The sequence below is a fragment of the Melanerpes formicivorus genome, unplaced genomic scaffold (assembly GCF_026170545.1).
Source record: "Melanerpes formicivorus ecotype bairdi unplaced genomic scaffold, bMelFor1.0.p_v2 SCAF_18, whole genome shotgun sequence".
Lineage (NCBI taxonomy): Eukaryota > Metazoa > Chordata > Aves > Piciformes > Picidae > Melanerpes > Melanerpes formicivorus.
The window spans coordinates 14,151,915-14,164,880 of record NW_027142370.1 but is presented as its reverse complement, the minus strand read 5'-3'; the positions used below and the strand labels follow the sequence as shown (position 1 = coordinate 14,164,880).

The 12,966-nt window shown below is 53.6% G+C and overlaps 1 protein-coding gene across 1 annotated transcript in view; it reads left to right on the top strand.

Annotated features, from left to right (window-relative positions):
- The first annotated feature begins 1,547 nt into the window (after positions 1-1,547).
- Positions 1,548-12,966, top strand: part of ADRA1D (adrenoceptor alpha 1D) — a 50,875-nt gene continuing 39,456 nt past the window's right edge. Inside the window, 1 exon segment of the mRNA XM_068149688.1 lies at positions 1,548-2,864. Within this exon segment, the coding sequence (XP_068005789.1) occupies positions 1,898-2,864 (967 nt within the window). The 5' untranslated portion in view covers positions 1,548-1,897.

Sequence of the window (12,966 nt, the reverse complement as noted above, 5' to 3'; positions counted from 1 at the left end):
CACACCTCCATCTCCAGCCTCTCCCTCTCCCAGCACACCTCCATCTCCAGCCTCTCCCTCTCCCAGCACACCTCCATCTCCAGCCTGTCCCTCTCTCAGCACACCTCCATCTGTAGCCTGTCCCTCTCCCAGCACACCTCCATCTCCAGCCTGTCCCTCTCCCAGCACACCTCCCTCTGTAGCCTGTCCCTCTCCCAGCACACCTCCATCTCCAACCTGTCCCTCTCCCAGCACACCTCCCTCTGTAGCCTGTCCCTCTCCCAGCACACCTCCATCTCCAGCCTGTCCCTCTCCCAGCACACCTCCATCTCCAGCCTGTCCCTCTCCCAGCACACCTCCCTCTCCAGCCTGTCCCTCTCCCAGCACACCTCCCTCTGTAGCCTGTCCCTCTCCCAGCACACCTCCATCTCCAGCCTGTCCCTCTCCCAGCACACCTCCCTCTCCAGCCTGTCCCTCTCCCAGCACACCTCCCTCTGTAGCCTGTCCCTCTCCCAGCACACCTCCATCTCCAGCCTGTCCCTCTCCCAGCACACCTCCCTCTCCAGCCTGTCCCTCTCCCAGCACACCTCCATCTCCAGCCTGTCCCTCTCCCAGCACACCTCCCTCTCCAGCCTGTCCCTCTCCCAGCACACCTCCCTCTGTAGCCTGTCCCTCTCCCAGCACACCTCCATCTGTAGCCTCTCCCTCTCCCAGCACACCTCCATCTGTAGCCTGTCCCTCTCCCAGCACACCTCCCTCTCCAGCCTGTCCCTCTCCCAGCACACCTCCCTCTGCAGCCTGTCCCCCACCACCGCACCTGCAGCCCCCCACGGGTGTCTCACGGTCCCGCAAACCCTGCGCTCTGCTGCCCTCTGCCGGCTGCGGACGGAGCGGCGGCTGCACCCCCGGGGGAATCTTCCCACGCACACCCCCACACCCCCCCATCAATCCAGGGTGCCTGCACCCCAGCGCTGCCTGTGCCCCAGCTCACAGTGGCTGCTTCTCCTCCCCTGGGGTTGCTGCTCCCCTCCAGTAGCTGCCAGCCCCCTCCGTCGCCTCCCGAACCTTCAAGTTGTGCCTGCTCCCCACCATGTCCCCGAGTGGGTGCCTGCTCCCCAAAGCCATGCCTGCCCCGCAAGTGCCTGCCTGCCCCCCGTCCCCGCCGCATCGCTTCTCCTCCCCAGCTCGGTGCTGCTGCGTTTTCACCCTGCCCCGGGCTCGTCTCGTCCCGCAAAGCAGAGCTGCCTCCTTCTCCTCTTCCCGCGGCACCTGACGCCCGCTGCTCCCAGCACCCCCCCACCACAGCCCGGCTCACCCCTCCCTCCTGCCCGCCCTTCCCTGGCCCCTCCCGGAGCTCTCCCGGAGGAGCGGGAAGAGGAAGGGAGCAGCCGAGCGCTGCCGGCCGCTGCCCAGCGCAGCCCCCCCGGAGCATGCGAAGGCAGCGGCGGGGGGGACCCAGCTCGCTGCCCGCCGGGGCGGGCCGGCGGCGGGGCTGAGGCAGTGGCGGGGAAGGATGCAGCGGGGCTGGCCGGTGTGAAGAGGGCTGGCGGGGGGGTGAGGAGCTGCCTGTCTTCCATCCCAGCTGAAGTGAGGAACCTTCCTGCTCTCCATCCCGGCTGGGGTGAGAAACATTCCTGCTCTCCATCCCGGCTGGAGTGAGAAACCTTCCTGCTCTCCATCCCGGCTGGGGCGAGAAACCTTCCTGCTCTCCATCCCGGCTGGGGTGAGAAACATTCCTGCTCTCCATCCCGGCTGGGGTGAGAAACATTCCTGCCCTCCATCCCGGCTGGGGAGGACCCAGACTTGCCCCACAAGGTGCCGAACGAGTCTTGGAGGGGGCTGCAGGGATCATGCCGGGGGGTCTGCACCTCGGCATCGCTTTCTCCTCGCCCTCCATGGAGCCCGGACTTTCTCTACAATGACTTTCCCTGAGCTGAGCAATGGCAGCTTGAGTGGGAACCGGACAGGACAAGGCAGCCAGAGCGGCGCCAACCGGTCCTGGGGGCTGCAAGGTGAGGAGATCCCTGAGGACAACAGCACCACGTTGACTTTCGCCTTGGACGTGCAGGCAGTGGGCGTCGGGGTCTTCCTGGCCGTCTTCATCCTCTCGGCCATCGTGGGGAACATCCTGGTCATCCTCTCGGTGGCTTGCAACCGGCACCTGCAGACGGTCACCAACTACTTCATCGTCAACCTGGCCATCGCCGACCTGCTGCTCAGCACCACGGTGCTGCCCTTCTCGGCCACCTTGGAGGTGCTGGGCTTCTGGGTGTTTGGGCGCATCTTCTGCAACATCTGGGCAGCAGTGGACGTGCTGTGCTGCTCCGCCTCCATCATGAGCCTCTGCATCATCTCCGTGGACCGCTACATCGGCGTCAAGTACTCCCTCAAGTACCCCACGATCATGACCGAGAGGAAGGCGGGAGTCATCCTCGTGGTGGTCTGGCTGTCCTCCATGGTCATCTCCATCGGGCCGCTGCTGGGCTGGAAGGAGCCGCCACCGCCGGATGAGAGCATCTGCAGCATCACGGAGGAGCCAGGCTATGCCCTCTTCTCCTCCCTCTTCTCCTTCTACCTGCCCCTCATGGTCATCCTGGTGATGTACTTCAGGATCTACGTGGTGGCCAGGCGGACCACCCGGAGCTTGGAGGCAGGGGTCAAGAAGGAGAGGAACAAGTCCATGGAGGTGGTACTGCGCATCCACTGCCGCAGCGTGCTGGAGGACCCGCTCTCCAGCAGCCGCAGCAAGGGCAACAACTTCAGGAGTTCCCTCTCCGTGCGGCTCCTCAAGTTCTCCCGTGAGAAAAAAGCAGCCAAGACCCTCGCCATCGTCGTTGGGGTGTTCATCCTCTGCTGGTTCCCCTTCTTCTTTGTCCTGCCTTTTGGTGAGTGACCCCCATCCCCAATCCCTTAGCCTGCAGAAGAGGAGGCTCAGGGGAGACCTTATTGCCCTCTACAACTACCTGAAGGGAGGTTGTGGCCAGGTGGGGGTTGGTCTCTTCTCCCAGGCAACCAGCACCAGAACAAGAGGACACAGTCTCAAGCTACACCAGGGGAGGTTTAGGCTGGATGTTTAGGCTGGAGGTGAGGAGAAAGTTCTTCCCAGAAAGAGTAATTGGCCATTGGAATGTGCTGCCCAGGGAGGTGGTGGAGTCACCATCCCTGGAGGTGTTCAAGAGGGGATTGGATGTGGCACTCGGTGCCATGGTCTAATCATGAGGTGTTGGGTGACAGGTTGGACTTGATGGTCTTTGAGGTCTCTTCCAACCTTGGTGATACTGTGATACCATCACTGGAGGTGTTTAGGAAGAGCCTGGATGGGGTGCTTGGTGCCATGGTTTAGTTGATCAGATGGTGTTGGGTGATAGGTTGGACTCGATGATCTCAAAGGTCTCTTCCAGCCGGGTTAATTCTGTTCTATTCCCTGCCCCACTGCCCAGGGTTGAGCCCCTGGAGACCTGCTCCTTGGGCCGGACTTGCAGGGCACAAGTGAAGCCGTGGGGGTGAGGGATAGGTAACTGATCAGTGAACAAGGCAGTGGTGAATTAATTCAATTAATTACCAGGTTTTCCAATATTTATTAATCAGAGTCAAGTAATCAGCCAAAGTAAACAGCAAATGAATAAACTCGCAGCATAATAATTGGTTTAATTAATTCGTTCTGCACACAGCAGTTTAATTAATGAAGTTCAGGCTAAGGAGGCAGCAGCTCCGTTTCAAGCAGGCTGTAATTATGCACAGTGGTCTCCAAACAGCTTTGCCAGCCTTCTTCTCTGCCTCCCTTCCTCCCAGCCTGGGGGAAGGGCACCCAGATCTGCCTCTGTGGGCTCAGGGCTCTCACCCCTGTTGCCAGCTGGTGATGATGTTGGAGATCAGTGAGGTCTGATGCCCTCCAGGGAGCTTGTCAGAGTCTGAAGCTTAAGTCTCACTGACTTCCTGAGCTGTCAATGCTGTGCAGGGACCAGGAGCAAAACCAGGTCTCCTCTACAAGGGTGATAGTCCTAGGTGATTTCCCAGGTGTGATCCAACCTCCCCCCAGGAGTTATGTGCTCAGCTCCTAAGGCTGCCATGGTACTTGTGTCACTGGCTGCTCATTTGGACTAGTCTGATGGCTTGTACTCTGAAGTTTGGCAGCTTGTGTGGGTGGAAACGATGCAGCCTCCTGCGTGCAGAGGTGGCTGAGTGGGCACAGAGCCCAGCAGGGAAGTGTGATGTCCAAAGCAGGATCCCCTTCCAGCACCAGTACTACCCGTGGCCCATGGAGTGCAGGGCTGCTGGTGCAGGAAAGCCTCTTCATCATCACCTCATCTAACAACAGGACCCAGCTCAGAGGGCCTGATTCACCCTTTGGAGAGGTGCAGCTAAACCTAGGGTGGGAAGCAGAGGTTAAAAGAGCTTCAGCAGCTTGACCTTTGTGCAAAGTTCAGCGAAGCAGAGAGGTCTGTCAAACCCTCTGCTGGGTGGGACCCACCAGGGACACATGTCCAGCCAGCCCTGCAGCCAGAGAATCCTTACAGCAAGGTCTGCACTTTCTCTCAGGATCTTTCCAATCCTCTCACTCGAGGCTGCCTCTTGAGTCAGTAAAAACAGCATCCTGATCACAGGGCTGGTTTTGACCTGCTGAGGTTTTGATCTCACTCCAGCTCTGTGCCTATCCCCCTGGGGTCAGCTGGAGCCCAAGACTGTTAGACACCCATTAAGGTCACTCAATCCCCACCAGTGGGATAGGATAGTTCCCCAGGACTGATGCTGCCTTGAGAGCTGAGGTGTCCCTGATGTGGTGGATCAGGGTTGGAGGGTGTCTGGTCCCACCACACTGCTGTCTGGTAGCTCTTTGCTTCAGTTTCTTTCTCTGGGTGAGGGCAGTGGTGGGTGAGTTTCTCTCAGTTCTCTGTGGGGGTGAAATTGCTGCTCTGAAGAGTCTTCCTTCTGTGTGAGCAGGGAAGTTCATGATAGGGCTCAGCAGGGAGCAGACAGGCTGCAGTGAGCTTCACTCTCTGGAGGACCCAGGATGAATTGTCCTGGCTGACCGTGCCTCAGCTTCCCTGTCATTAATCAGGTGCATTGGGGGATGTTTGTAGCCTGCAAGTGAAGAGTTTGGGAATTGTCTGGCCCTGGGAGGTGCCAGGCTTCAAAGGCTGAGCAGCCCCAGTTTGACACTGGCCTCCTTGCCTGATCAGCAGGGCAGGAACCAGCTCCAAACCTCACTCACCCCTTTAATACTTACAGCAAGAGGGAAACTGGGAGTTGGGATCCTGCTCCTCTGAGTTGTTCCTGGTACTTGTAGATGGAGAGCAAACATCAGGCAAATACCAGCAAGGGAAAAAAAGCCCAAACTATTTTATTTCATTGTACTGTACGTGTTCTCCCTTGAAACCCTTGAAGCAGCTCCTCCACTGCTGTAACTCACTGAAGTGAAAGGAAACACACTGATTTCCACCAGCTGAAAACCCAAACTTCATGCCTTTAGCACCTCCCACAAAGCCATTTACCACCCCCATGCACACCCCTTGCCAAGTTCCCTATAAACAAGGCTTTGAAGGAGGCTTCCTGCTGTATTCTACCTACAACATAAACACAGCACAAGTTCATTTGTTTTATGACTACAAAACATGCTGCCTGTGGTCTCACCCCCCTCCCCTTCTCCCGTCTCCCTTCCCCTTCTCCCACCCCCCCCTCCTTTTTATTAATTGCCTTTTCCTACTCAAATCTGAGAGACATTCAGCACTAAATGCAAGGAGAACAGGAACTGCTGCAAGCTCTGGTCTCCAATTTTACAGCTCAGGAGGAAGAGAAATCAGCAAAGTTCACCAGGGATCCACAAACTGAAACATTTCTCCTTGAAAAGGCTGAAGGACAAGCTGAGGTGCCATCCAGAGGGAGCTGGGCAGGCTGGAGAGGTGGCTGAGGAGAATCTCATGAATGGAATGGAATGGAATGGAATGGAATGGAATGGAATGGAATGGAATGGAATGGAATGGAAAGGAAACAGAACAGAATAGAATAGAATAGAATAGAATAGAATAGAATAGAATAGAATAGGACAGAATAGAATAGAATAGAACAGAATAGCAAAGTGCAAGGTCCTTCCTGCACCTAGGTTGGGGCAACCCTTGCTATCAATCCAGGCTGGGGAGTGATGAGACTGAGAGCAGCCCTGCAGAAAAGGACTTGGGGGTGCTGGTGGATGAGAAGCTGGACATGAGCTGGACACTTGCAGCCCGGAAGGCTGATAGCATCCTGGGCTTCATCTAAAGAAGTGTGGCCAGCAGAAGGAGAGAGGGAAATTCTGACCCCCTGCTCTGCTCTGGTGAGACCTCACCGGGAGTACTCTGTCCAGCTCTAGGGTCCCCAACACAAGAGAGACGTGGACCTGATGGAGAGGGTCCAGAAGAGGGCCACAAAGATGATCAGAGGGCTGGAGAACCTCTGCTGTGAAGACAGGCTAGGAGAGTGGGGATTGTTCAGCCTGGAGAAGAGAAGGCTCCAGGGAGGCCGTAGAGCTGCATTTCAGTATCTGCAGGGGACCTAGAGGAAGGGTGGGGAGGGACTGTTCAGAAGGGCCTGTGGGGATAGGACAAGGAGCAATGGTTTGAAACTGGAGCAGGGGAGGTTTAGGTTGGACACAGGGAAAAGTTGTTTACAATAAGAGTGGTGAAACACTGCAACAGGCTGCAGAGGGATGTGGTTGAGGCCCCATCCCTGGAGACATTCAAGATCAAACTGGATGTGTCCCTGGGCAGCCTGCTCTAGGGGGGAGGTGTCCCTGCTGACTGCAGGGGGGTTGGACAAGCTGAGCTTTGTGGGTCCCTTCCAACCCACTGCAATCTGAGATTCTGTGAATGCGTGACAAGGAGACTGGAAAGGGTTAAGTGAGCAGCTTTGGGATTTATTTGTTAGAGCCAAGTTCTGTGAAATGGTTGGGGGCCGACTGGAAACGCTCTGGACACCTGGTTTAAGATGAAAGCAAACCACTTCTGAGAAACACAAATCAACTGAAGTGAAATACCTTGCTGCAATTTAAGAATGAGTGGAAGATCAGGGAGAAGTGAGTGCTCAGGTGGGTTTCAGAATGAGCTGTCTCATTAGAGTGAAACAATCAGGTCATCTAGTTTCTTCTGAAAATACCCCAAAACCCTTTCTGTTTTTCTCTCTGATGTGAGCTTGCCAGAGGTTATGGTTGATTCACACTGCTGGCTGACTGTTGTCTCATTAGACTTCTTTAGGGAGAAGAGCTACAAAGCTGCTGAGGGGACTGAAACATCTCTTATGTGGAAAGGCTCAGAGAATTGCGGGGGGTTTAGTCTGGAGAAGAGAGGACTGAGGGGGAGGATCTCATCAATGCTGATCAATACTTAAAGGGTGGGTGTCAGGATGGGACCAGGCTGTTCTCAGTGGTGCCCAGTGACAGTACAAAGGGTGAAAGGCACAGACTTGGACATAGAGAAGGGCAAGGAGTCTGGGGAGAGGCCTTGAGCACAGCCCTAAGAGGAGAGGCTGAGGGAGCTGGGGTTGCTTAGCCTGGAGAAGAGGAGGCTCAGGGGAGACCTCATTTCTCTCTACAACTCCCTGAAGGGAGGTTGTAGCCAGGTGGGGGTTGGTCTCTTCTCCCAGGCAACCAGCACCAGAACAAGAGGGCACAGTCTCAGGCTGTGCCAGGGGAGGTTTAGGCTGGAGGTGAGGAGAAAGTTCTTCATTGAGAGTTGTTAGCCATTGGAATGTGCTGCCCAGGGAGGTGGTGGAGTCACCATCCCTGGAGGTGCTTAGGAAGAGACTGGATGGGGTGCTTAGTGCCATGGTTTAGTAGTCATGAGGTGTTAGGTGACAGGTTGGACTTGATGATTCTTGAAGTCCTTTCCAACCTTACTGATTCTATGACTCTCTGATAGGAAGTTCCATCTAAACATGAGAAGGAACTTTAATAAGGGTGGTGGAGCACTGGAAGAGGCTACCCAGGGAGATGGTGGAGTCTCCATCTCTGGAGACATTAAAAACCCACCTGGATGTGTTCCTGTGTGACCTTCCTTGGCTGAATCTTCCATGGCAAGGGGTTGGACTTGATGATGTCTGCAGGTCCCTTCCTACCTGGGACTGTGATAAGTAAAATTGTTAGCTGGAAGAAAACCCCCAGCTCTACTTGGCACTGACTTAGCAATCAGAAACTTCTGCAGGGGCTCTGCTACCAGTGGTGCTGGGAGCTTGCATTCATCTTTGTATGTCCAGAATAGTTTCCACCTTGGTTACACAGGAGTCCTATTTTCAGGAGTAATTTATTCAGCGTTGAGGAGCTGAAATAGGCAATAATTTTAGATTGCAGGATCCCTGTACCTGCCAAATGCTGGCAACCACCATGGCTCTGTGTTGAATAATCTACAAAGGTCCTTTAAACCAGCTTGAACTGCACAGTATCCCCAGTACAGGCAACCAGAACCAGAACAAGAGGACACAGTCTCAAGCTGTGCCAGGGGAGGTTTAGACTGGATGTTAGGAAGAAATTTTTCATAGAGAGAGAGATTGGCCATTGGAATGTGCTGCCCAGGGAGGTGGTGGAGTTACCATCACTGGAGGTGTTTAGGAAGAGACTGGATGGGGTGCTTGGTGCCATGGGTTAGTTGATTAGATGGTGTTGGGTGATAGGTTCGACTCGGTGATCTCAAAGGTCTCTTCCAACCTGGTTAACTCTATTCTCTATTCTCTATTCTCTATTCTCTATTCTCTATTCTCTATTCTCTATTCTCTATTCTCTATTCTATTCTATTCTATTCTGTTCTATTCTACCTCCACAGTCTGTTCATCAGCGGCAGGATTTAGCTCTCTCCTGGCTGTGACATGTGTCCCCAAGCCACACCTCAAGTATTGTGTCCAGTTTTGGGAACCTCAACACTAGAGACATGTGGAGGTGCTGGAGCCAGGGCAGAGGAGGGCAAGGAAGCTGGGAAAGGGCCTAGAGAATAAATCTGATGAAGAATGATGAGGGAGCTGGGGATGGTTAGTTTGAAAAAGAGGAGGCTCAGGGGAGATCTCATTGCTGTCTCCAACTACCTGAAGGGAGGTTGTAGCCAGGTGGGGGTTGGTCTCTTCTCCCAGGCAACCAGCACCAGAACAAGAGGACACAGTCTCAAGCTGCACCAGGGGAAGTTTAGGCTGGAGGTGAGGAGAAAGTTCTTCCCAGAGAGAATTGTTAGCCATTGGGATGTGCTGCCCAGGGAGGTGGTGGAGTCCCCATCCCTCGAGGTGTTCCGGAGGGGATTGGATGTGGCACTTGGTGCCATGGTTTAGTCATGAGGTCTGTGGGGACAGGTTGGACTCAATGATCTTTGAGGTCTCTTCCAACCTTGGTGATTTTGTGAAAATGTGGGACCCCAGACTGGATCCTAGCAGGAGCAGGGCAGGGATTGTTTCCCTCTGCTCAGTAGCAGAAGCAGGGCAGTGATTATTTCCCCATGCTCAGTACTGGTGAGGCCACACCTCTAATCCTGGGCTCAGTTTTGGGCCCCTCACCAGAGAAGGACACTGAGGTGCTGGAGTAGGTCCAGAGAAGGGCAACAAAGCTGGGGAAGGTCTGGAGAACAGGGCTGGTGAGGAGCAGCTGAGGGAACTGGGGCTGTTCAGCCTGAAGAAAAAGCATCTGAGGGGAAACCTTCTGGGTCTCTACAGCTCCCTGAAAGGGTTTGTCTCTTCTCCCAAGCAATGTGAGAGGACAGGAGGAAATGACCTGAAAGTGACCCAGGGGAAGCTTAGGTTGGACCCAAACCAGAATTCTTTTATCAATCTCAATCACATCTGAGGAAGTGCTACAAGTCCTCAATAGACCAGCTTCCTACAGACATGGGAAGATGGTGAAGGAGAGGGAACTTCTCTACTCCCCCCCACAGAAGGAAGGCTTCAGAGTGAGTTCAGCCCTTGGTTAGTCATCAGAAAATGATCACTGAAAATCCATCACAGCACCACAGAAAACCAAACTTCCTTAGGTTCATTATGCACAGAAGGCCCTGATCAAACATGTGATTTAAAAGGAGGGGGATGAAAGATGGACCATGCAGTCACTCTGGTTGTCAGGGCAGTCACATTGTCTCCTGAAATGTTCTGAGTCATGGTGGCAGTGGCAGGATTAGCATGGAAAAAGGAATGGGCAACAGAGCATCAGATCAAGCTGGATCAAAAACAACTGCAGTGGACTGTTCTGTCTGCCACACATCCCCTATTGATCCTCACCCACAGGAACCACACACCCACTAAGAATGCCAGCAAAGCCATGGAATCTCAAGAGCTTCTAGGTACCAGGCTCCAGTTTGATTCATTTGGCATCACAGAGGTAAGGGGCAAGATTCTTCTCTTCTGCCTTGTACCACAGGACACCTGAGCAAGCCTGAGAAGTGAGCCCTTGTGAGCATCATGAGGGTCAATAAGGCCAAGTGCAAGGTGCTGCACATGGGTTGAGGCAATCCCTGGTATCAACACAGGCTGGAGGATGAAGAGATGGGGAGCAGCCCTGTGGAGAAGGACATGGGGGTGCTGGTGGGTGAAACGCTGAATGTGATGATCTTGAAGGTCTCTTCCAACCTGGTCTAGTCCTATTCTATTCTATTCTATTCTATTCTATTCTATTCTATTCTATTCTATTCTATTCTATTCTATTCTATTCTATTCTATTCTATTCCATTCCATTCCATTCCATTCTATTCTATTCTGTTCCCAGATGAGCCATCACTGAGCACTTACAGTGATGGGAGGGCTGGAAGCCCTCTTCTGTGAGGCCAGGCTGAGAAAGCTGGGATTGTCCAGCCTGGAGAAGAGAAGTCTCCAGGGAGACCTTCAGGTGGCCTTTCAGTGCTTAAAGGGGCCAGTCAGAAAGCTGGGGACAGACTCCTAGCAGAGCCTGCTGTGGCAGAACAAGGGGTGATGGATTGAAACTCAGAGAGGGCAGTAATTGTTTATGCTGAGGGTGGTGAGACCCTGTCCCAGGTTGCCCAGAGAGGTGGGAGATGCCCATCCCTGGAAGCATTCCAGGTCAGATTGTCTGGGGCTCAGAGCAGCCTGCTCTAGCTGCAGATGTGCCTGCTGACTGCAGGACTGTTTCAGACCAGGTGACCTTTAGAGGTCCCTTCCCACCTAAAGCAGTCTACGATTGGATGGTGTTTCCATCCAACAGGTCCATGCCAAATTAGCATGAATTCATTGAAATCACAGGGGAGGGATGGGTCTTGCACCCCACCTCCCTTTTTCAGGGGATGCTCACTTGGCCCCAAACCATCCCTGGCCTGTTTTGCCAGACTAATCTCATGGCAGTGCAGTGCAGGAAGAGGCTTTGCTTTCCTGAGCAAGTTATACTGTTGCTTAAGCTGCCCTCAGTTGTGATTTCTGCTTCTCTTTTTCCAGCTCAGAGTTTCTGCAATGACATCAGGGCTGTGTTGCAGCCCACCAGAATGTCACTCCTAGGACATGACAGCAGGGACATAGATGGTGGGCATGGTGCAGGAACAGATGGGTGTCTACAGCCCACTGCAGGAGCAGTCCAGGCACAGGGGACCTGGCTGGGAATCAGCTGCATTGGTTGTGTCTGTCTAGAGAGAATACTGTGGAAAAGCAGCTGTGAGCTGGGTTTCTCTCCAGGGAGGACATGTCAACATCCTGTAGAAGGGCACAGGAGAGAATTACAAGTAGACACATGGATAACGAGCCCACGAGCAAATTATGCAGCTAAAGCATTTGACAAGGGTTTGTTCCCTCCTGGTGCCCTAGAGCAGCAGGCACCAGAGTGCAGAGCACCAGGGAAACAGCCTGGGTGTGTTTGGAAATAGCCACCAAACCCCAATTAATTGGAACCCAAGGGAGTGTGTGTGGTTCCCTTCCTACCCACTACCCTCTGCTGAGGGCCAGAGAATGCTGCTGTAAGAGCTGCAGCACACTGGACCTCAGATAATCATTTGGGCACTGAGATCTGAACACATGCCTGTCCCAAAATAATGCCTTGATTCACTGAGGCCACTGGGAATGAGGGGCTCAGGGACATGGTTTAGCACCAGGTTTGGTAAAGAATGGTTGGACTCCATGATTCACAGATTCATAGAACACCAGGCTGGAAGGGACCTCAAGGATCATCTGGTCCCAAATTAATGCCTTGATTCACGGAGGCCACTGGGAATGAGTGGCTCAGGGTCATGGTTTAGCACCAGGCTTGGTGGAGTAAAGAATGGTTAGACTCCATGATTCATAGAACACCAGATTCCAGATTCATAGAACCAGATCCCAGACTCATAGAACACCAGGCTGGAAGGGACCTCAAGGATCATCAGGTCCCAAATTATTGCCTTGATTCACTGAGGCCACTGGGAATGAGGGGCTCAGGGACATGGTTTAGCACCAGGCTTGGTAAAGAATGGTTGGACTCCATGATTCACAGATTCATAGAACACCAGGCTGGAGGGGACCTCAAGGATCATCTGGTCCCAAATTAATGCCTTGATTCACTGAAGCCACTGGGAATGAGGGGCTGAGGGACATGGTTTAGCACCAGGCTTGGTGGAGTAAAGAATGGTTAGACTCCATGATTCATAGAACACCAGATTCCAGATTCATAGAACCAGATTCCAGCTTCATAGAACACCAGGCTGGAGGGGACCTCAAGGATCATCTGGTCCCAAATTATTGCCTTGATTCACGGAGGCCACTGGGAATGAGGTGCTGAGGGACATGGTTTAGCACCAGGCTTGGTAAAGAATGGTTGGACTCCATGATTCATAGCTTCATAGATTCATAGAACACCAGGCTGGAGGGGACCTCAAGGATCATCTGGTCCCAAAATAATGCCTTGATTCACGGAGGCCACTGAGAATGAGGTGCTGAGGGACATGGTTAGCACCAGGCTTGGTGGAGTAAAGAATGGTTAGACTCCATGATTCATAGAACACCAGATTCCAGATTCATAGAACCAGATTCCAGCTTCATAGAACACCAGGCTGGAAGGGACCTCAAGGATCATCTGGT